The sequence below is a fragment of the Acinonyx jubatus genome, chromosome D2 (assembly GCF_027475565.1).
Source record: "Acinonyx jubatus isolate Ajub_Pintada_27869175 chromosome D2, VMU_Ajub_asm_v1.0, whole genome shotgun sequence".
NCBI classification, from domain to species: domain Eukaryota; kingdom Metazoa; phylum Chordata; class Mammalia; order Carnivora; family Felidae; genus Acinonyx; species Acinonyx jubatus.
The window spans coordinates 31777694-31801819 of NC_069393.1; the positions used below are offsets into that span (position 1 = coordinate 31777694).

Genomic DNA, 24126 nt, shown 5'->3' on the forward strand with positions numbered 1-24126 from the left:
GCCCATCTACGCACCTCTAGAATCTCAACCAGAGCCCTCACCCGACTGTACTCTAATTACTGACATCGGCCTCCTCCTTAAGACGGAAGCCCTGGAGTCTACTGCACCACACACACTGGGCATCTGGAAAATGCCTGAGGGAAAAGAAGCCTGAAAATGCACTGCAGGGTGGAATAACTGATGGAGCCAGGTCTTTGAGGAAATAAGAAGGAATGAGGTCAGGAGAATAAGAGGTTAGCCTCATCAGAGATAATGCGTGCCATTCTTCAGAAAGAGAGTGAAACTGAGTGGGTTAGGGGTGATGAGAATAGCAGACTGTGAGGGGAAAAAGGAAGGAAGTTGAGTTGACTTTGTATTGTCAGGAAAATGTGAGGAAGCCATTCTTCTTAGAGGGGCAAGGATGGAAGCTTGCGTGACAGTACCAGACAGAACAGAACAGCCACTGTGTTCAATACTTAAGTCTTAGCAACAGCTGACTACTAAGTAATGAGTAAAAGATTGCCACAGCTTCCTTACCCAGTCACGCTTTACCAAACCCAAGGAAGCATCAGTAAGTAAACCTCTCGCTGTCCCAGCTGCAAGTTTCCAGATGAAAAATCTGAGCTAAGCAGTTCTATCCTTTTAAAGGTCAGGCACTTCACACTCAATCATTTTGAGGGAAGAAATCTCTGATTTAAACTACATGAAATCATACAAAGAAACTTGAATGTGTTTTTATTACAACATGGTCTCTCTCCCATGCCTCTTGTCTTGAGCAGGATCTCTTCATATAAACAAAAAGATTTAATGTTCCTTTAAAACAGACCATGTCTTACTCAATTCGTATCAATTTGCACAGCCCTCCAAAATACCCTGCACAAAGGAGGCATCTGAATTGCTTTAAAATTGAATTAAATAAGAGGTGTTTAAGTCTCTTAGTAATTACCACACATTTGAGGAGGGAATTTTACAAATCTTTTTGAAATAACATAAACATGTCTCTCCCTGTGGAAGAGGAATGGGCAAAAGAGAAAAAAATGGGCAGGAAGAGAGATGGGAATTATTCAAAAATCTTCTTGGTTGATCACACTAGTGGATTCGGTGGATACTTCATAAGATCTTTCAATTTACAAAGCCTTGACAATAGTAAGTGTGCACAATTTCTAAGGGCTGGATCTTTGGGAAAATAATGAGTGTATTCACCTTTGGAGCACTCACCATTCCATTAATGTGGGTACCAATCGTGTCTGAACTCTGTCTTCAAAAGCCACCTAGCTTCTATAGCTTTTATTTTCTTCCAATCTCAAAAACATATTATTCTTTACACTTGAAGGCCTTCTATAGAACCAAGAGTCTAACTATTAAAGCAAAACGTAAAGATACCCAATGGAAAAACTCAAAGTAATGATTTTATTATCTCTTCCCAGTAACCTCTCTTTTTCCCTCTGGGGGCCACCAAGAATAGAGTAAATAAAAAACTGTGAGGTCTATGACATATGCAGACTTGAAGCCATAGATTAGGAAAAATTCACTATTGTATTGCTGTAATCCCATGTAAATTTTCCATATAGCTTCATGTTAACTGTATGTCTATAAGCTATCAAAGATTTCAGTTTTACAACAGTAAGGTTTAAACCAGTATGAACAAAAATTAAATAAATCCCGTAAGAAAGCAAATTTACTAAGAAAGCAAATTAACAGAGGTCAGGCTAAGTGGCTATGATGCCCTATAAAACTATAAGGTTAATCAAGGAAATAAAAAATGTAATACATTTTAGAAGTGAGTCAGTCCAAAAGAATTGAAGACAGCTCCATTTACAATAGCCAAAAGGTGGAAACAACCCAAATGTCCATTAACTGATGAATGGATCAACTTGAAATGTGGTATCTCCATATAATGGAATGTTATTCAGCCATAAAAGGGAGTGAAGTACTGACATTGTTACAACAGGGATGAGCCTTGGAAAGCATTATGCTGAGTGAAAGAAGTCAGGCACAAAAGGCCACATATTGTGTGGTTCTACTTATAGGAAATATCCAGAATAGGCAAATCCATAGTGACAGTAGATCACTGGTTGCCAGGAGCTGGGGAGAGAACAGGGGGTATGGAAGAGTGACTGCTTAATGGGTACAGGACTTCCTTTTGGGGTGATAAAGATGTTCTGCAACATTGGTGGTGGTGGTTGCACAATGTTGTTAATGTCCTCAACGCTAATGAATTATACACTTTAAAATGGTTAAAACGGTAATTTTTATGTTATGTGAATTTTACCACTTTCAAAAAAAAAGTGGAAATAAGAATTGGAACATAGTCTATTCTACTCAACCTAGCATACACACACTGAAAACCTTCTTTATTCTGGCATAGGGATTCAGAGCATGGTTTTGCAGACTTTATGTTCCTTAGCCAAACTACTTAAACTCTCTGAACCTCCCTATCTATAAAACGGGCATACGAATACTATCCATCTTATACAGATGCTGCGAAGATAAAATGAAGATAATACGATGTAAGCACAGTGCCAAGTAAGGGTAATTGCTAAAAAAAAAAAAAAAGTTATAATTTCCCCGGAAACTATGCAATCTTCAATATTGGAATTAAAAACTTACCTAGATCAAAGGTTGTTGCAGTAAGGTCTGTGGACCTTTGGAGATCCCTGAGACTCTTTTAGGGGAGCCCATGAGGTCACAACTATATTTATAGTAACTGTATGACACTGTCCGCCTTTTTCATTGTAATGACATTTGCACAGATGGTGCAAAAGCAATGCTGGGTAAAACTGCTGGCACCTTGGGGCGCCTGGGTGGCTCAGTCAGTTAAGCATCTGACTTTAGCTCAGGTCATGATCTCGCGGTTTGTGAGTTTGAAAACCCGCACTGGGCTCTGTGCTGACAGCTCAGAGCCTGGAACCTGCTTGGGATTCTGTGTCTCCCTCTCTGCCCTGCCCCACTCGCATTGTCTGTCTGTCTGTCTCTCTCCCTCTCAAAAATAAAAAAAACATTAAAAAAAGTTGTTTTTAAAACAAAACAGCAACAGAAAAACTGCTGGCACCTTAGTATAAACTAAGGCGGCAGCAGCAAATTGTATGAGCAGTGGTATATTCTTCACTATATATACATGGTTTTTAAAAAAACTAGTTTCATTTATCCTTGATGAAACTGTAAAAATAATCGATTTTATTAAATCTCAGGCCTTGAGTACATGTCTTTTTAATGTATCTGTGTGATGCAATCAGCAGTATGGATAAAGCAGCTGGGCTGTATGTGGAAGCAGATGGCTGTCTGGAGGAAAAGCACTTGTGAGGTTGTCAGAGCTGGAGCTGAACTAGCCTCTTTGTCCACGAACGCCATTTTTATTTGAAAGAACGACTGACAGACAAATTATGGTTATTCAGACTTGGCTATTTGACAGACATTTTCTCAAAAAAGAACTTCAAGGAAAACAGTATTTTGGGCCAATAATAAAATTTAAGCTTTCAAGTGAAAATAAGAATTTTAGAAAATGTGTCTCTGCTACCATGAGCTTGACAGCAGCTTCTTAATACTTAAAGTCTGTGGTGAAATTAATAGTGCGATCAATACGTTTTTAACATCGCATAATGAAATATGTCAACATTTGGAAGATGTGCATAACTCAGTGAACCGGTATCTTCTAAATGACCAATACAAAACTGAGCATAGATTAAAGGTCCGGTCAAAATGTAAAAGAGATCAATGGATTTTAGTGCAAGAGTATGAAATGTTCGCTGATAGGATTTCTGACCTTTACCGAACTGTAACTTGTCAAGTTTTAGTGTAGTATCAAATATCCAGAATTAGCTGAAAACACTGAAAGTACTCTTCATTTTTCCAAATACGTTTCTGTGTGAGTCCAGGTTTTCTTGTATACTTCAATCAAAACAACATATTGCAATAGACTGAACAGAGAAGCAGATATGAGAACCCAGCTGTCTTCCATTATGGAAATTTACAAAAATGTGAAGCAATGCCTATCTTCTCACTAAATATTTTTGGTTTGGGAAATAGATTTTTCATGAAAAATGCATTATTTATGTAAACAAAAAATATTACTATTTTTAATGAACCATCAAATATTAAATTTCTAATTTTAATTTCTAATAAGGTAAATATTGATAACTATAATCCATATAAAGAAAGCTCTCTTGTGTCCTCAATAATTTTTAAGAAATTAAGTGATTATGAAGACAAAAAGCTTGAGAACTGCTATCTTATTGTTCACTGTTTTTGTTCACAAAACTGCAAAGTAATCTACTCCATACACAGGAGCCCTATAACTGGTGAAGACATCGGACTGTTATAACTCACAATGCAAAGGAAATGATCCATACCGGATATCAAATTCCAAGCTCATAAGAAATGTTTTGGGATGTCCTGAAAGAACAATGCGTCCCTACTTTTTAAGACAAGGTTATTAGTATGCTATTTAGGCACATGCCAGGTATCCAAGACAAATCTGGTCCAAAACACACACAACATCTGATTCTATACTGTCTTTTCCTTCCCCCCCCCCACCCCCCGCCCAGCCCCGCCCCAAATTCACTTCCAATTGAAACGAGCTAGAAGATAACGGAGATTACCAATTTGAATTGAAATATGGGAAATCTTACAAGGGATCCTCTAGAAAAGCAAATCAATTTGGGGGCTTGCCTAAAGACTTTCATTTTCTCTGGAGGGTTTCTGATTCAGGGTGAGCTCTGTTCTATCCCGCCTTAATAAAAAGACCACAAAAACAAACTTCCAATTCAAGTTTAGCTCCTCTGCTCACAGAAGACCTTGAATAGACTAATAAACAGCATTAACATTAGAAATGGCTCTGGATGCCTAAACTAGCCTCAGAAATAGCCTGGGTCATAGACTGAGAATCCCTAGAAGTGATCTGTGTAGTAACAACAAAAATAAAAAAACAGTAAACATCTGTTGGTATGTGTTTTGAGGATGTTTGTATGTGCTAAGCACTGTTCTAAGCATTTCATGTAGATTAGCTTAATCCTAATAATCTTATAGAGTTTGTATAGTTATCATCCCATTTTGTCATGGTATTCACTAGATCTGTGTTATGTCACTTTTGCAACTAACTACCATCCTAAAATGCCATCCTTTCTGCCTCCTATAGACTGAAAAACATGAAGAAAGCATACATCATAAAAGCTAGATTGCTACAATCAATATCCACCATCCAAGTAACTCAATAATTATCAGACTAAAATCTGATACTTTTCCTACAACAAATTCCTCTTTTAAGATAATTGCTTACTATTTAAAAAAAAAAAAAGAACTGACACACTCTTTATGATAGTAAGATCTCAAAGAAAAGGAATCAAAACTTGTTGAACTTCTAGCAGTGCTTTTAGGCACCTCTTGATGGAAACAAAGAAGCATTCCAAAAACATACCTGTTGGAGCCGTCTTTCATATGGACTTTGGCATAAAGAACATCCACCATGCCGGGATCATCATTCATGTATTCTATCCCTGCCATCTCTACCTCTAAGGGTTTGCCCCCAGAAATGTCACTGCAAAGGAAAAACGTTAGATTTTTACAAATGTTTAAACTAAGAGGGCCATTATATTTTAAACATAGTTATTATACACAGTCAAATATTACCAAAAATAAAATTGTTGGGAGGTTTTTCTTTTTACTAACAATATTATCTAACCATCCTTCTAATTTCAAAATTGTGTTCTATGCACACCAACTAGAAATACAAGTAGTTCCAAAGTCACACTACAGTTATCCCAATACCAGTTTATTAGTACTCACAAGAAAAAGCCAAGGAATGACAGCTCTGATTGACAAAGACATTTAATGTGTTGCCCATCTCTTGGGTTTTATTTCATTATTTCTATAAGCTGCAAACAGTATTTTACTCACCTAACAATGGTGGAGGCATAGAGTGGTATAACATCCTAACAGCAATATTTATAAAAAGTCTTCAAGAGTAGAAACCCTTTGTCCAAGCAACTCAATTTCTGGGAGCCAAACCTAAGGAAATCATTATGAATTCAGCTACATATCCAACCATAGCTGACAAAGGGAAGTTCTTTACAGAAGAATTCCAACTAATAAACGCAGAAGTAATGATGAAATCAGGGTATCACCATTTTGCAACCCCTGATGAAATAATGGATGAAGACAATGATTAGCAATGGCTGCTAAAACTTAATGGCAAAAGGCTGAAATATAAAGAAAATATAAAGAGGGGAGCTCTATAATGATGGATCAGGCTAACCACACCTGAACCCACTGATCAAACTTATCACACACACACACACACAAAAGAACAACCAGACAATACTATTTCCTGATATGATGTAACAGGTTACACTTATACTCATGAAAAACAATTTGGGCACAGGGTTTTACTGAAGCTTTGTCTGGAACAACCAAAGATTGGCAACAAATTAAATATTCATTAAGGTTTTCAGAAAAGGTGCACAACAATATACATGCTATATATTACTATTTGTGCAAAAGATGGGAGTAAGAAAATTTATATATATATATACATATATATGTATGTGTGTGTGTGTGTGTATATATATATGGATATATATATATGTCCATATATATATATATATCCATATATATATATATATCCATATATATATATATCCATTCCCTGTATGTATAAAAAATCTCTGGAAAAATCTGTTGCCTTTAGAGAAGAGAGCAGGGTGCTTGGTGGGAATAGCAGTGGGAAGGAAACCCTTCACTGCATATCCTTTGAATCTTTAAAATCTTGCACCATGTAAATGTATTATCCGTTTAAAAGTTAATATAAAAAATATATGCAAAAGAAGCCACACATAAGTTTATAAAATGCCCATATATGCCAAAGAAGCCAAACACAAAAGTGTACAGACTGATTTCTTATTCATATGATATTCAAGAACAAGCTAAATTAATCTATGGAAACAGAAATCAGAACAATAGTTGCTGCTGGGAGAAGTGAATTTACTGGAAAAGGTCATGATGGAACTTCACAGAGCGATGACAATGTACTACATCTTGATTTGGCTCAAGTTACATGAGTGTATGCATTTGTTAAAATTCATCAACTACACTTAAGATCTGTGCATTTTACTGTAAGTAAATTACACCTCAAAGAAGAAATACAGACTTGCATATTAAAAAGTCTGAGAGTACATACTCCACAGCATTAATAGTAATTATCTTTAAGCGGTAAGATTAAAAGTGATATTTTTGTTTATCTATAATTTTTGACTTTTCTAAAACTAATTATGTATGACTTTATTTATTTTAATTGAAATATAACTGAGATACAATGTTACATTCGTTTCATGGGTGCAGGTATTACTTTCATGTTAAGTAAAACTTCACCGTTCTGCTTCCTTCCCAGCTCCTTAAACAGATTTATCCTTCAACCAGAAAAGGCCCTGCAGTGCCAAGGTGAAACCCAGCTAAAAATCAGCTCACCATACACAGTCTTCTGCAAGCCCCATGAGGCTGGACAATCTATCCATTTTGTCCACTCTGATATCCTCAGCCGGGCACAATGCCTTATGTAAAATAGGTAAACTCCATAAATCTCTGGTAAACACTGACTGGATGTTCTACACTAAACAGAGAAGCTTTTCTGGACAATTTTGAGAAGAATGTGGACACGTGCCTACATCATCATTGAAAAAAAATGTGGTACTAGCTCAAAGACAAAAGGAAGTTAGGATAAACCAAAGGACAATTCCTAAAAAAGCAAAACAAAACAGTTCTCTTGACACTGCACCAATGCCACAGAGAGACCCTTTGTAGTCTAGGAAACTTCACGGTAAATATTCCCTTAAAACTTCAAGACCATATTATTGCACAAGACCAGAATTTTTTTTCAGTAAGAAACTATTTTAGACAGATATTCAATAAAAATTACCGCCTCCATCATAAGTATCCCTGTTACCACCTCTAATAAGTGGGGTGTTCCAAAACACAAGCCACGCTCTGAACTATTACCTGAGGCCTATAGCTTCATCCAACAGCACAGAAGATCTCCGTTCCAAATAAAAGCAAAAACTCAACACAGAAGACTGCCATTCAATCCTATCAAGGTATAGTCAAACTTACATGAAAAAAAGTTTAATACTAACCATACATTCTTCTACGTTTTTCCCCCCAACTCTGACCCCGCATAGATCACCCCAAAGCACCATACCATTGGTTTAGTTTCCCACTAAAATGTTTTTACTGGATTCTGCCTAATGCTCTACCCTCAAATTCTAGGGATCGAGCCAAGAGAGAACCATGTAAACAATATTTTTGTATTCTCTGCAAAAGTCCTGTTGAAGACTCTGCTCATCATCATTTTGGGTTAAGATTTACATGACAAATTTTTCTTGGATTGAGAACCAGAAAAGGATTCTCTCCTAAAAAACTGTCATGCTCCTTTTTATCAGGTAAGAAGTGTAATAATGGATGTGTTTCTTTTTGGAATTTAGTTCAAGTATACCAGTGCTTGAAAACTATTAAATTTTAATGCTCAAGTGTAATTATAACCATTCCTTGGTTTTCAGGTAAAACCTTCTCCCATTCCATCTTTATCTCTGAGCTCCCTGACTTTTAACATTTCTCTTGTACGTATATCCTCAATCCAAACCACCTCAAATCTTTGGAATTAGATGGGATAGCAGGAACAACAACAACAAAAAATGCAACAATGAAACAGGATCTAAAGCCTGTCTCAGGAGTAGGAACAGAAACTCTTTCAACCTTCTCTAGGATTTACCAAGAGGGAGAGAAATTCAGTGGTTTACCTGACTCATACTCTTGGTCATGGTGACAAAGAGTCCACCTGGGACACCCATGAGCATACTTTTCAACTGACACTTGAGGCAATAAACAGGAACCAGCATTCATCCATGGGTATTTTTCCTCCTCTTCTCTCCTTATTCTTGTCCCTTTTTAACTTATTTGGTTTTACCTCAGGCCTACTGGGAACACTTAGGTACAAGAAGAGTGATACTGGAACCAAAAAAATACTGCGTATTTGTCAGACTATATACTCAGAGCCACCGCACTGTTTGTGTTCTCCATCTCACAAGGAAAAGTCACAAGGGATACATTTAAAGCTTCAGTGTTTACTGAACACTGAATAATTCATTCGGAATCTATACAGCTTCATGAGCCCTTAGCTTAAGAATTGAAATCAAAATTCTGTTCCTGGTCAGGTAACATCACTCGAAAAACACCCCCAAATTAAAGACAAATATTCAACTATTTCTTTAAAATATCTATTTAGCACCACAGTTTTAATTAAATCCCAATCTAGCCATGTAGATTTAATCTCTCAATTTTAAAAAGCCATCAAATTAAACCACAGCATGTTATTTATTAGTCTATCAATTTCAAAGTTTTCCCTTCTTATATTTTAATTTGGGATCTTTACATCATAAAAGGCCCAGGTTAGAAATGCCACTATTCTCAGGTCATCAAGTCAGGGTTCAGGAGATTGAACCCCAGGAGATCCAGCCCCCTGTGAGGCTCTGCGCTGACAGCATGGGACCTGATTCGGATTCTCTCTCTCTCCCCCTCTCTCTGCCCCTCCCCCATCTGAAAAGAAATAAATAAACATTTCAAAAAAAAGAAAAGCCACTACTTACTGACAATCTAAGTATATCAAGTACAAAAGCTATGATCAAAGAGTATGAATAAGAAAGTTAAATGAGAATTCTACTCACCAGGGCTGTAAGTGTGTGTGTGGCTATATGTATGTATTTTTAGGAGACATTTTTCCCTTGTTAGGGAAACAAGGCACTTCTAACCAACCTAAACAGCCAATTCTGAGTCTCATTCTCCTCAGAAATAAGTTAATTTTGCACTATGTGCTTTTTAAACAAGTATGTGTGGCAGAGGAGAAAGTGGGAGAAGAGGGCTGGGGGGGGAGGGGTTGCTTTACTAGCTGGTTTCAAATCTTTTCAGCTTTTTGAAAAAAGCCTCTTCAAAAAAATTTTTGCCTGCACTGCAGATTTTTGGCAGTGTAACTCTGTCCTATTTCAAAAGCTTTGCTGAATTTGAAAAACTACAATTACTGTTTTCATCCTGTCATGTCAAAAATTCTTAGGAACTATTAAGGCTGCTCTTCATTTCCTATGCACACCAACCCTGACACGCTTAAAGGGCTCAGATTTGGCATTTAGTCACAAAAGGCACCAGGAGGCATAAAAGGGAAGAACTCAGCTAAATCCTCACATAGCTCAGGATAAAGCTTCAGTGATTAAAAACCTGTGGCCTGATTTTCACAGGTAAGAAAACAAACACTTCCCTAAACAAATAATTTATCTACCTTTAAATTTTTCTTAGCAGGATTACCCTCATGGCAGCCAAGAAAGTGCAGCTGCTTTCCGTTTCGTTTGGCAAAACATGATCTGGAAATAAGTTAAGTATCAGGACTAATTCTTAAATCAGATAAAATTGCTCTGCTTTGTAAGGTAAAGCACAAAGTTTTATCGTATGCAAGGAAATTGCAAATATCTAATTACAAACAATGATTTTGAATGTTAGGTTAAGATGGAGAGAGAACAGTTAGGTCCATCAGTGAGCAAAGATCAAGTCAAAGAAGTATTCTTTGCAGACTGCAAACCCAGTCAGCTTATGATTTTGCTCAAGAAAAATACCTTGTCTTCAAAACTGTAAAAGAAGAAATGGCCCACAAACAAGTCACCCTATTACATAGTTTTATTTACAGCATATATAAGAAAATGTAACCCTTTTACCTTGCCTTACCCAATGAACTAGGTAACCCACTTCTACAAGGCCATATCAAAATAGTATGGGGAGGGGCGCCTGGGGGGCTCAGTCTGTTGAGCATTCCACTCTTGATTTCGGCTCAGGTCATGATCTCGCGGTTCATGAGTTTAAGCGCCGCATAGAGCTCCACACTAACAGTGCAGAGTCTGCTTGGGATTCTCTCTCTCCCCCTCTCTCTGCTCCTTACTTGCTCTCTCCCTCTCTCTCTATCAATCTCTGTCTCTCAAAAATAAATAAGAAAGCATTAAAAAAATAGCATGGGACCTAGGGGCGACTGGGTGGCTCAGTTAGGCGTCTGACTTCGGCTCAGGTCATGATCTCATGGTTCAGGAGTTTGAGCCCCGTGGTCAGGCTCTGTGTTGACAGCATGGAGCCTGGAGCCTGCTTCGGATTCTGTGTCTCCCTCTCTCTCTGCCCCTCACTCGCTTGCACTCTGTGTCTTTCTCTCTCTCTCTCTCTCAAAAGTAAATAAAAGTTAAAAAAAATTGGGGTGCCCGGGTGGCTCAGTCGGTTAATCGTCTGACTTCAGCTCAGGTCATGATCTTGCGGTCTGTGAGTTTGAGCCCCGCATGGGGCTCTGTGCTGACAGCTCAGAGCCTGGAGCCTGTTTCAGATTCTGTGTCTCCCTCTCTCTCTGACCCTCCCCCGTTCATGCTCTGTCTCTCTCTGTCTCAAAAATAAATAAGCGTTAAAAAAAATTTTTTTTTAATTAAAAAAAAAATAGTATGGGACCTGAATATTATAAGTGACCAAAAAAGCTCTTCAAGTTATTTAGTTTTCAAATTTCTCTTACTCTTCGTGAGTCTTAAGTAAAAGGAGTAAAGGGTAGGGAAGAGATGATTCTTTAAAATAAAGCTGTTAGGTCAGATGTACATGTAAATTAACATTTTATAGTAAAAAGAACTCTACCCCCAGAAGAGCAATGCTTTCCCCGAGCCAAAACAGACTGCTTGGACAGTTTTTGGTATCCTTACCGACTCAAACAATACTACCTGTATTTAAAAAAGAAAATTAAAGTGCATTTCTGAAATACAATAAACACCTCAGTAGGGAATCATGTTATTTATGTAATGTTTGAGTTACTGTGGTAACAGAATAATGGTCCTCCAGAGATGCTCGTGTCTTATTCTCTGGAATTTGTAAATACGCTACCTTACATGGCAGACAGACTTTTGCAGATGCGATCAAGGTTAAGGAGTTTTAGACGGGATGATTATCCTGAATTATCTGGGTGTGCTCAGTCAAATTCACGCGTCCTTAAAAGCAGTGAACCTGTCCCTACTACGGCCAGAGATAGAGAAGCAGTAACAGAAGGGTCGGAGAGATGCAGTGCAGCTAGTGATGAAGATGACAAAGATGATGAAGACAGAGGATTTGGTCACTAGCCAAAGGATGGGAGTGACCTCTAGGAGATGGGCGTGAAGCGCAAGCAAATGAACTCCTCCCCTGAGCCCCCAGAAAGGAACATAGCCTCGCGGACACTTTGATTTTAACCCAGTGAAAGCCATGTCAGACATCTACCCCAAAAAACTTGAAGATAATAAATTTGCATGGTTCTAAGCACCAAGCTTGTAGTAATGTGTTCCGCAGCACACACGAGAAATGAATACAGTAGTCTATCCTGTTCAACAGATAATGAAGAGAATTTCCTTTTGGAGAAAATAATGGGATGTCCTATTAAGAACAAAATTTGCCTACTGACCAAGTAAAATTTAAGGTAGAGTCTTTCCATAAAATTTTGTAAATACATGCTTTAAATCCATTTTAAGCTTTTCAGACAACGTTCCAATGGTAAGTGTTAACAACTGGGTGAGTCGACAAATCTTGCTGCCATGTGACTCAGCTCCCTAGTGCAAAAACAAGTCTGTGACACCAAAAAGAAGCCAGTACGAGGTGACCACCCTTCCCCATTCCTGTAGATTACTCACTCAATAAATTCCTTTTTACACTGCTGTAGCATCTCACACGTCTGCTGGATCTCTTGCTCACTCAAAAGTACCAACATTCCAATAGTTAGGTGAAGCTTTCTGGGATTCTGGAAAATGCTGCTATCAACCCCATGATCCTGTTATCAAAGGGAGAAAAATAAGAAACTCAGCCCACATAAAAGTAAATGGCAGGAGGGGTGCCTGGGCAGCTCAGTAGGTTAAGCGTCCGACTTCGGCTCAGGTCATGATCTTGCAGCTTGTGGGTTCAAGCACCGCATCAGGCTCTGTGCTGACAGCTGGGAGCCTGAAGCCTGCTTTGGATTCTGTGTCGCTGGCTCTCTCTGCCCCTCCCCAGCTTGTGCTCTGTATCTCTCGCTCTCAAAAATAAATAAACATTAAAAAAAAAAAAAGTAAATTGCAGGAATACAATTTAGAGTCCAGAGATAAGGCCATGCATCTATGACCAACAGATTTTCAACCAGGTGCCAAGTCAATTTAATGGAGAAAGAAGAGCCTCATCAACAAATGGTGCTGGGACAACTCAATAACCACATGCAAACAAATGAAGTGGGACCCAAACCTCTACCATATACAAAAATTACATCAAAACGAATCAATGATCTAAATATAAAAGCTAAAATTATAAAACCCTTAGAAGAAAGAGTTTTCTTAGGGGAAAATCTTAATGACCTTGGACTTGGCAATGGATTGTTAGATATGACATCAATGGTATGGGCAACAAAAGAAAGAAATAGACAAATGAGACTTCACCTAAATTAAAAACTTTTGTGTATCAAAAGACACTACCAAGGAAGTAAAAAGACAACCTACAGAATGACAGAAATATTTGCAAACCATGTATCTGATGAGGGTGTATATCTATAATATATAAAGAACACAAATAAAAAAAAAACCCAATTTTTAAAATAGAAAATGAACTTAAGTAGTCATTTTTCCAAAGAAGAAATACAAATGGCTAACAAGCACATAAAGATGGTAACTTCATGAGTCATTAGGGGAATGCAAATCAAAACCATAAGATACCATTTCATACCCAGTAGGCTGGCTATAATCAAAAAAGTAGAAAATAACAAATGCTGGCAAGGATGTATTTAATGGATACAGAATTTCCTCTTGGGGTGATGAAAATGTTTCCGAATAATATGGAGCTGGTAGATGCACAACTCTGTAAACGCACTAAATGCCATTCAATCATTCACTTTAAAATAGCTAATTTTGTGTTATGTGAAATTCCCCTCAAAAAAAATTGCTTTGTAAAAAAGGAACTGACAGCCTGATATAATGGCATGCCCAGGAAAAACAGAATGCCATCTAAACGTAGGCTCTCAGAATATCTTTTGCTCCTTTATCAGCTTTGTTAGGCCCAGAGCAACCAGGCCTTTTATGGGATTCCCCAAAGAACAATATACTCTTTATAAAAAATGTTGCTTCTATCTTAGCAGACACTGTAGTATTTCCAGGTAAAATACTATGTGTTAAGAATAAATTCTCCCAAGCAAAGAGATGAGTGAAAAATGAATCTGGAGAAATATCTAGACACTGGAGTTGCCACATCAAATATAGCTATCCTTTTGTGTCATTCATCATTCTCTGCACTTTAAATAAAACATTTGTCTCTGGGTAGCAAAAATAGTAAATATGCTCCTATATCTTCCTTTAAAAAAAAATGACGTGAGGAGCACCTGGGTGGCTCAGTCGGTTCACTGTCCAACTCTTGATTTCAGCTCAGGTCACAATCTCAACAGTTCCTGAGTTTGAGCCCCACATCAGGCTTCAGGCTGATAGCACAGAACCTGCTTGGGATTCTCTCTCTTCCTCTCTGTCTCTGCCCCTCCCCTGCTCATGCTCTCTCTTCCAAAACAAATGAACTTAAAGTGTAAAAGTCAGTGATATTTACTGTATTCATAATGTTATGCAACCATCAGCTCTCTTTACTTTCAAAACTTTTTTCACCCCATAAAAACATTCTATAATCATTAAAGAATCACTTCCCGTTCTCCATCATTCATCCCCTGATAACCTCTAATTTGCTTTCTGTCTCTTTTGATTTGCCTGTTCTGGATATAGCATATAAAAGGAATCATATAATATATATGACTTTCATGTCTGGCTTCTTTCACTTAGCAAGTACTCAAAGCTCATCCAAGTTGTACCACGTATTGGTAGTTCATTCCTTTTTATGGCTGAATAATATTCCATTGTATATATAAAATAACTGGTTTATTCATTCCTCCCTTGATGGCCGTTTGGGTTGTTTCCATCTTACAGATATTATAAATAATGCTGCTATAACATTCATGTACAAGTTTCTGTGCCACCATGTTTTCAATTCTTTTGGGTACATACCTAAGAGTGGAATTGGTGGGTCATGTGGTAATTCTATGCTTAATTTTTTGAGGAACCACCAAACTGATTTCTACAACAGCTGAGTCATTTTACATTCTTAGCATTACTGTACAATGGTACCTATTTCTCTCCACCTTTGCCAACACTTACTACTTTCCTTTTAGGGGTTCCTGGGGTGGTTCAGTTGGTTAAGCATCTGACTCTTGATTTCCACTCAGGTCATGAGCTCACAACTGTGAGATCAAGCCCCACATTGGGCTCTGTGCTGGGCATGGAGCCTGCTTCAGATTCTCTCTCTCCCTCTGCCCTTCCCATGCTTGTGTGCACATGTGCACGTGCTCTCTCTCTCTCAAAAAAAAAATCTTTATTACAGCCATCCTGGTGGGTATGAGGTGGTATCTCACTGTAATTTTGATTTGCATTTCCTTGTTCACCTATGACGTTGATTGTCTTTTCATATCTTTGTTGGACATCTCTTCTGGAGAAATGTCTATGCAAATTCTTTGCCCATTTTCTGTCTTCTTATTGTTGAGTTATGGAATTCTTTATATATCCTGATACTAGTCCTATACCAGATCATGAATCCCTTTTGAAGGTAAGTAGGTCTCAAGTTTTATTACATTCATTCTGCAAATGAAGTCAAGGAAAAGTGTTGAGAATCTTCCCCTCCAACAAGAGCAAAGCTATAATTCTATTTTTGAATTGCAAGTTCTGGGCCCATATTCTAATCCTTGGACAAATAAACCATCCCAAAGGCAGAGAAATGTATTTCTCAAACACAGCTTACATTCTGTTCTTGGTTTGCCAAAGACTGCCTAATTTTTCCTTGGCAACAGGAGTTAATGGATTATTCATTTTGTAAGTGTTAATGGAGCTTGAGCTATTTTTATATCTGATGAAAAGTTTTGTGATTCTACACATCAACCCAAATTGCCTCATTTAATGAAAGTGATTTTAAGGAACAATCAGCTTTGAATGTGTCAAGGAAGGCAAAGTGCAGTATTTATTACCCCAGCTGCTCTAACCTTTGGCAGAACCTGTCATTTTAGAAAGGCATGCGAAGTGTTAAAAAGCCCCTCAAAAGATTCCAATATGCACAACTCCATCCCAAACTACAGTTGAGAATTGCTCCCTTAGCAATAAGAGCTAATATTTTTTTAGCCCTTACTCTCTTCCAGGCATTTCCTATGCACTTTACATAGACAAACACCCTATGAGGAAAGATGTATTATCCCCATTTTACAGATGAGGAAACTGAGACAAAGAAATAAAGTCACTTTCCCAAAGCAACACTGCTAGTAAGGGATGAAGCCAAAATTCAAACCCAAGCAGTCAGGCCTGCACTTTTTATGAATATTATATTGCCTCACTAGTAACAGCTACCCAGAAGAGGCTGGGACAATATGATCATCACTCAAAGGCAAATCCTTACACATTTCAACAAAGCTCACACAATAAATGGATCTCATCATTAAACTAATAGCGCAAATCCCATAATTCTCTGAAAATTGATATTAATATTTGCCTTTTCTTGATATGACACCATAAAAGCATGATCTATAAAAGAAAAAAAGGATGACTTGAACTTGATCAGAATCAAAAACTCATACTTCAAAAGACTCCATTAAGAAAATTAAAAGAGGGGAGCCTGGCTGGCTCAGTCAGTTGAGCGTCCGACTTCGGCTCAGGTCATGATCTCACAGTTTGTGGGTTCGAGACCCACATTGGGCTCCGTGCTCACAGCTCAGAGCCTGGACCCTGCTTCAGATTCTGTGTCTCCTTCTCTCTCTGCTCCTCCCCTGCTTGCACTGTCTCTTTCTTTCTCTCTCTCTCTCAAAAAAATGAATAAACATTAAAAAAAAACTTAAAAAAAAAAGAATATTAAAAGACAAGGGGCACCTGGGTGGCTCAGTCAATTAAGTGTCTGATTCCTGGTTTTGGCTTAGGTCATGATCTCGCGGTTCATGGGTTCGAGGCCCACATCAGGCTCTGTGCTGACAGTGCAGAGCCCTTTCTCTCTGCCCTTTCCTTCTTGTGTTCTCTCTCAAAATAAATAAAAAATAAGAAAAAAATGAAAAGACAAGAAACAGAGAAAAATATCTTGGAGAAAAATATTTACAAATCATATATTTGATAAATATAAATATATTAAAAATTCTTAAAATTCCATAATAAAAAGATAAATAATCCCACTTAAAAATGAGCAAAGAATCTGAATAGACATTTCACCAAAGAAGATATACTAATGACTAAAAAACGTGTGAAAAGATGTTCAGTATCATTAGTCATCATGGAAATACACATCAAAACCAAAATGAGGGGGCTCCTGGGTGGCTCAGTCAGTTAAGCATCCAACCTCAGCTCAGGTCATGATCTCATGGTTCATGAGTTCCAGCCCCACATCGGGCTCTGTGCTGACAGCCCAGCGTCTGGAGTCTGCTTCAGATTCTGTGTCTCCCTCTCTCTCTGCCCCTCCCCTGCTCACGCTCTGTCTCTCTCTCTCTCTCAGAAATAAATAAACATTAAAAAAAAAAAACCAGACAATAGCAAGTGTTGGTAAGGACATGGGGAAACTGAACTGCTCACAGATTGCTGGGTTAAAGGGCCATGACATCTGCAATGCACTCTAAAGTAGTTCAAAAAGAAAGAAAAAAAAAAGAGAGAATGATAAAACTAAAATAGAGTAAAATATTAACTACGGGTGAAAATGAGTAAAGGGTAGTGTCCTTAGTCTTCCAACCTTTCTGTGAGTTTAAAATTATTAATATCCTATTGCTGCTGTAACAAATTACTACCAACTTGACAGTTTAAAATGCACAAACTGGGGAACCTGGGTGGCTCAGTTGGTTACACGTCCGACTTCAGCTCAGGTCATGATCTCACCAGCTCGTCAGTTCAAGCCCCACGTCGGGCTCTGTGCTGACAGCTTAGAGCCAGGAGCCCACTTTGGATTCTGTGTCTCTCCCTCTCTCTGCTCCTCCCCCACTCATGCTCTGTCTCTCTCTCACAGTCTCCTTCAAAAATAAACAAACATTAAAAAAAATTGTTTAAATAAACAAAATAACACAAATTTTTTATCTTACTACCTAGCAGAAGGAAGCTCTAGAACTTTTCTTTCCTTACCTTACTCTCTGAGAGCCTATCACTTCAGTCAACCTAAGTTTGCTTGCCAAGACAACACTGAATACCGGGGGCGGGGGGGGGGGGGGGAGGGGGGTGAGGACCATGGAGAACACAAAAGAGCAGGAAAAAGAACAGATGGAATACCTAAAGGCCACATAATATGAACTCTTTTGGAGAACTCTGAGTCATAAGCCTTCAGTCTTTAACCGTATGGGAGGTTATATAATGTATATGTAATCCTATTGGACAATCTTTCAATAAAAGAAGAAACTCCCGGAATTGTAGCAATGCCATCTATTGAGAAAACCTTTTCTCTTACTGAATTATCTAAATTTAATGTGGAATGAGAGGCCCCTGGGTGGCTCAGTTAGTGAAGCAGTCAGTTAAGTCTTGATTTTTGGCTCAGGTCATGATCTCACAGTTTGTGGGATTGAGCCCCACAGAGGGCTCTGTGCTGACAGCACAGAGCCTGCTTGGGATTCTCTCTCTTCCTCTCTCTCTCTGCCCCTCCCCCAATGCACATGTTCCCTCTCTCTCAATATAAATAAATAAACTTTAAAAAATTAAATTAATGTGGAACCAATCTTCAAGGCAGTGACATAATCCTCTAGAGCCATTATTTTTCTTTGCTCAGAATACATCATATTCCCAGCCACAAGCATCTTCGCTGAAATGAACAAAGACCAACATCAAATTCTGTACTCCAGGGGTTTTAATTACACTGGGCCCTGCTCCAAGTTCACCATTACTCAGAGCTAGAACTATTTTATTCCATTAGGTTGGACAACCAAGCTGGCGCCTGAAAATTCTAATGGTGGTGACTTTCCACCCAACAAGAATAAGCAAAGGGTGAAGTAACAGAATTCCCTAGGGCAGGTGTGCCTAGATTGAAGGGGAAAAAAAAGTGTTTCTTATGGCTAAGCCATACCATAAGCCTCAGTTTCTTTATTTGTTAGATAAGGTCTCATCCAAGGAGAAAATGATGCACAAACAAACTACCTCCACAGAAAGCATATGTGCAGTCCTAACCCACAGTTCAGAGTTCAAAGTCACAGTCTTACTGAGCAGTCCCAGGTGCAAGACCTTAACCCTCTCATTCAAACTGCAACTCCAAGATCTACCATTAGCAATCACCACACCATCACAGGCCCTTCATTGATTGCATTTTTAATCCAGCACCTGGGCTCCACTGGGGCAGAAATGCTGGCAATGCTATCAGCATGAACAAGTAATAAAGAATAGTGAAATCTAAAAATGTCAAGCTTGGGGAAAAGGCCAGTACAGAGAAGTATGGATTAGATCACCATGGAGCATTCACTCTCTCTGCTTCCTTAAAGCCCTAGGTAGAACTCAATCATCCTCTCCACGCAGATGGGATATAATCAGGTGCATCTGGCAGAGCCGTCAGCAAGCAGAAGGGAAGCCTCTGGGCCGTTACATGTGAGTTAAGAAAAGAACACCTATGAATCTAACCCAAACCTGTACCACCCAGAAGCACTTGCCTTGACAGTACATGCTGAGAGCCAGAGACATGAACAAACAAACAAACAAATCCTCAATTAAATTCACATATATCATCTTCTAGGAGCTCCAGGCATAACAAAGGTTTGTGCTTTAGCTAAGGCCTTTAACCCAGAATACAAAGTCTAGGGTCCTAATTCCAACTCTGTTACAAACCAGCTGTAATTAGGCAAGCCATTTAACTTCTGACCTCGGTTTCCTCCTCTGTAACATAAAGGAGATGCCTCATTTACCTCTACATCAAAGGTATTAAGAATTTTTTACGTGCTCCCACAAAACCTATAATTAAGTACAGAATAGGATTTGTGAGGGATCCACCGATTCACTTCTTGATATTCCATGCAAAGAAAAAGAGGAAATAAACATGGAAGCCTTCCCTGTGCTCATTATATTTTCTTTCTTTTTTAATGGCCAGATCCCATAAAATCACTTCTGGGCAGGTGACATAAATCTCATTCACATCGGAAAGTTATTCAAACAAGGCAGACTGGTGAAAAGAACATTAATTAGTCTTTGCAACCACACAGGCCTACGTTCAAATTCTAATTCTGCCACCTATCAGCAGTATGACTCAATCATTCTGAAACCCAACTTCATTATCTACAAAAAAGACAACATTTTCCTCTCAAAATTGTTCTGAGGATTAAAAGAAATCTGGTACATAGCAGTATGGAATAAATACAGGCTCCCCCTTCTTCCTGCTTCTTATGTGACCATGTACCACTCTAAACAAATGCCATCTTTGCTCTCTTTTACAGAGCACCATCAAGAGCTATATTAGGCTCTGCTAAGTCATTTCTATGTAAGAATGTTCACAAACGCTGACTTTGAGAGTCTCTATATGTTATTAATATCTTCAGTATTAATATCTTCAGATACTAAATTATCTTCAGTTGAATAAGTTTCAGAAAAGAGTTTGAATTCTTGTGGCTTATAAATTCTGTCCAGATGTAATTACAGGAAAAGTGGAAATTCTTAAAAACAAAGGACAGGGGTGCCTGGGTGGCTCAGTCAGTTAAGCATCCGATCTTGATTTCAGCGCAGGTCATGATCTTGTGGGTTCATGAGTTCGAGCCCCACATGGGGCTTCTCACACTGACAGTACGGAGCCTGCTTGGGATTCTCTCTTTCTCCCTCTCTGCCCCTCTTGTGCACGTGCTCTCTCTCTCTCTCTCTCTCAAATAAACTTAAAAAGCAAAACAGGGGCACCTGGGTGGCTCAGTCGGTTAAGCATCTGACTTCGGCTCAGGTCATGATCTCACGGTCTGTGAGTTCGAGCCCTGTGTCAGGCTCTGTGCTGACAGCTCAGAGCCTGGACCCTGCTTCAGATTCTGTGTCTCCCTCTCTCTCTGACCCTCCCCCGTTCATGCTCTGTCTCTCTTTGTCTCAAAAATAAATAAACATTAAAAATAATTTTTTAAAAAAAAAGCAAAACAAAGGACAAATATTGAAACATCAGATTTTACACTGACCAGAAAAAAAAGAATGCACTAAATACTCTTCCCCATTAAAAAGGAGCAAAGAGCATCTCCCCTTCACTAAAGAATGGATCCCTTTTGTCTTTGACGAGCACAATGAAGAGTCAAACCTACTTTTCTTAAAGCTTAACTATTCCTCCATAAGTAAGGTGTAAGCACTAATTAACAATCCATCTACCAACCTATATTTATTCCCATAGACACCGATCACTCACACATTAGTAATGGATTAACAGTACACCACCTCTTCAAGGCAGACCCTTTGCTTCTTCCTGATGCCATGCTTTCCTTCATCTCCCATACTGTCATCCGTGGTATTATTACAAAAAGAGCTAACATTTATACAGTACTAGCTAGGTGCCATGCTCTGCATATAGCTTAAACACCTTAATTTATTGACTTATTTACTCTTCATATCAACAGTAAGATAGGTGCTATTGTTATCCCCACTTTAGAGAAGACTTCTGAAACATTTCTTGAATACATCCCCTCCTGAATACACCAGCGATCTAGTCTCTTTTTTTCCAACAGACTACATCAGTAGATTCTGACTGCTAGCTGCCTTTGGTACCTCACTCCTTAACCCTCAATCCATTCTCCACACTGCCTTCAGAATTATTTTTCTACAATGCTAAGTTAATCACATGATCCCTACTTAAATTCTTTACTAGTTCCTGACTATAAGATATACCTCAAATCCTTACCCCCCCCCCCCCCCGGCAAGATCTTTTACCACCTGTATACCATTTACCTACCTTTCCACTCTTCCCTACCCTACCCACTTTCTAGATTCCAATCTTAAAAAACTCCTCACTCTCCCCAGAAAACAGCAGACTAGAATGCTGCCATACCTTGCAAGTGCCATTTCCTCTGCCCAGAATGCCCATCCCCCATTTGCCAACCTGGCATAAACTTTTGCTCTTCCTTCAAGACTCTGCCTCCCTCATTAAACCTTTTCCATCCACTGGAGAACCTCTTCTGTGGGTACCCACTGCAGTCCCTTCTAATGGCACCTATCTCACAGTGCTATAAATATTTCCATACGAACGCTATTTTTGCTGCCAGAGTATGGCATCTGTAGGAGTAGAGTCCATTGTTAGTACATAATACATAGCCTGGCAAATCACAGACATTTAATAAATAGTGAATGAATTCGTAAACAAAAAACATTTACTTGTTCATAACAACTGTTGCCATCCAAATGGTGTAATATATGAATCTTGTAAACATTTCTTACTTTCCTACCCCACGGGAGGACTCAGGAATTTACAAGTTTTCTTACTACCAAGGACAATTATTCCATCTCCATCCTAAATTAGTTCATAAGATAATTACAAATCCCACAACTCTCCTTATATATGAAGAATCCTAAATTATATACCAAAGCTTTTACATATAAATTTTCTTCAGAGAAATAACACTAAACAGAAAAATAATCCCAATTGGGGGAGGGGAGACCCAGAACCATTAGTCATTTTTGCCCAGTGTCAGCCTTCACACTACAATGTGAGCAGAATTATGTAGTTTCTGGAGCTATAACCTATTCAGGTTCTCCAGGCAGCCTGAGAAATCCCCTGTTGCTATAAGCCCTCAGAATGTTCCACCAAACACAGTTTTGAATTACTGTTTTTCATTACTGATGTGCTTTCTACCAGACCCTGCTGTGAGATAAAATGGAATTATAGCAGCATTACCAGCTATAGAATGACTGAGAGATATACAAGGTTTGAATATACTTCTTGAACTCACAGTGAGACATCTTTGAATCTTAATGCAAGAGAGGAAAGAGTAAAAAAATAAGGCACAGTTTATCTGCAGATCACACAAATGAAAAATACCTTGTTGATGTCTGTGAGCAGCTAAATCCTACATTAAATACTCAGGCTCAGAGAACTGAAGCACAGGGATGATCATGATAATGTCTGTAGTGAAATAACATTTCTTATAAATTGATCAGCACAAAAGAAGGTGATTTCAGAAAACGCTCTTCTAAAAGGTAAGTTCAGTTTCCTTGGAGAGTCAAGGGTAAGGTCAAGGACGAGCACGCTACCAAATAAAGAGAAGAGAGGCCACGTATTTGAAAGGGAGAAGAGTTCAAGGAAGGGTGAGGGAAGGATAGGATGAGACCTGGGAGTAGAAAGGTCATCTGCTGTATCTAAAATGTGACCTTCACAACAATGTTTAAAAATGAAAACTGGGGAGCCTGGATGGCTCAATTGGTTAAGCATCTGACTCTTGGTTTCAGCTCAGGTCATGATCTCACAGTTTGTGAGCTCAAGCCGTGTTGGGCTCTGGGCTGACAGTGTGGAGCTTGCTTGGAATTCTCTCTCCCTCTCTCTCTGCCCCTCCCCTGCTCGCAGGCTCTCTCTCAAAAATAAATAAGTAAACATTTTTTTAAAATGAAAATTAGTATCTGTGGTAGGCAGAATTCTAAGAATGGCCTTCAACGACTCTCAGCCTCATATAACCCCCTCTCCTCCTCTGACTGGGGGGTGGAACTTGTGGATGTGATGAGACATCATTGCTATAATTATACTATGTTACATGGCACAGCTGACCTTAAGATAGGGAGATTATCCCAATGCACCTGACCTATACACATGAGCTCCTTAAACAAGGCAGAGGGTTCTCTGATGACAAAAGTCAGAGATTTGAAACACAAGAGGAATTTAATAGAAGCTAGTCCAGGAAAAGGGGCCCCCAGGCCTACAGCCACAGAGAAGTGAATTCTGCCAATAACCTGAACACATTTGGAAACAGATTCTTACCCAGGGCCTCCAAATAAAAGACCAGTTTGGGAGGTCATCTGGGTAGCTCAGGTGGTTAAGCATCCAACTACTGATTTCGGCTCAGGTCATGATCTCATGGTTCATGAGATTGAGCCACACATCAGGCTCTGTGCTGACAGTGCAGAGCCTGCTTGGGATTCTCTTTCTCCCTCTCTCTCTGCCCTT

General features: G+C 38.8%; 1 protein-coding gene across 9 annotated transcripts in view; it reads right to left on the bottom strand.

Moving 5' to 3' along the window:
* The window catches only part of ASCC1 (activating signal cointegrator 1 complex subunit 1), a 114131-nt gene that overhangs the window by 51973 nt on the left and 38032 nt on the right, over positions 1–24126 (bottom strand). For all 9 annotated transcript variants that reach the window (XM_053207377.1, XM_053207375.1, XM_027062231.2 and 6 more), the window contains exons 6-7: positions 12684–12820; positions 5393–5512 (exon numbers count right to left, since the gene is read on the bottom strand). In XM_053207377.1, coding sequence (XP_053063352.1) covers positions 5393–5512; positions 12684–12820 — 257 coding nt within the window. The remainder of the gene's footprint in view (positions 1–5392; positions 5513–12683; positions 12821–24126) is intronic.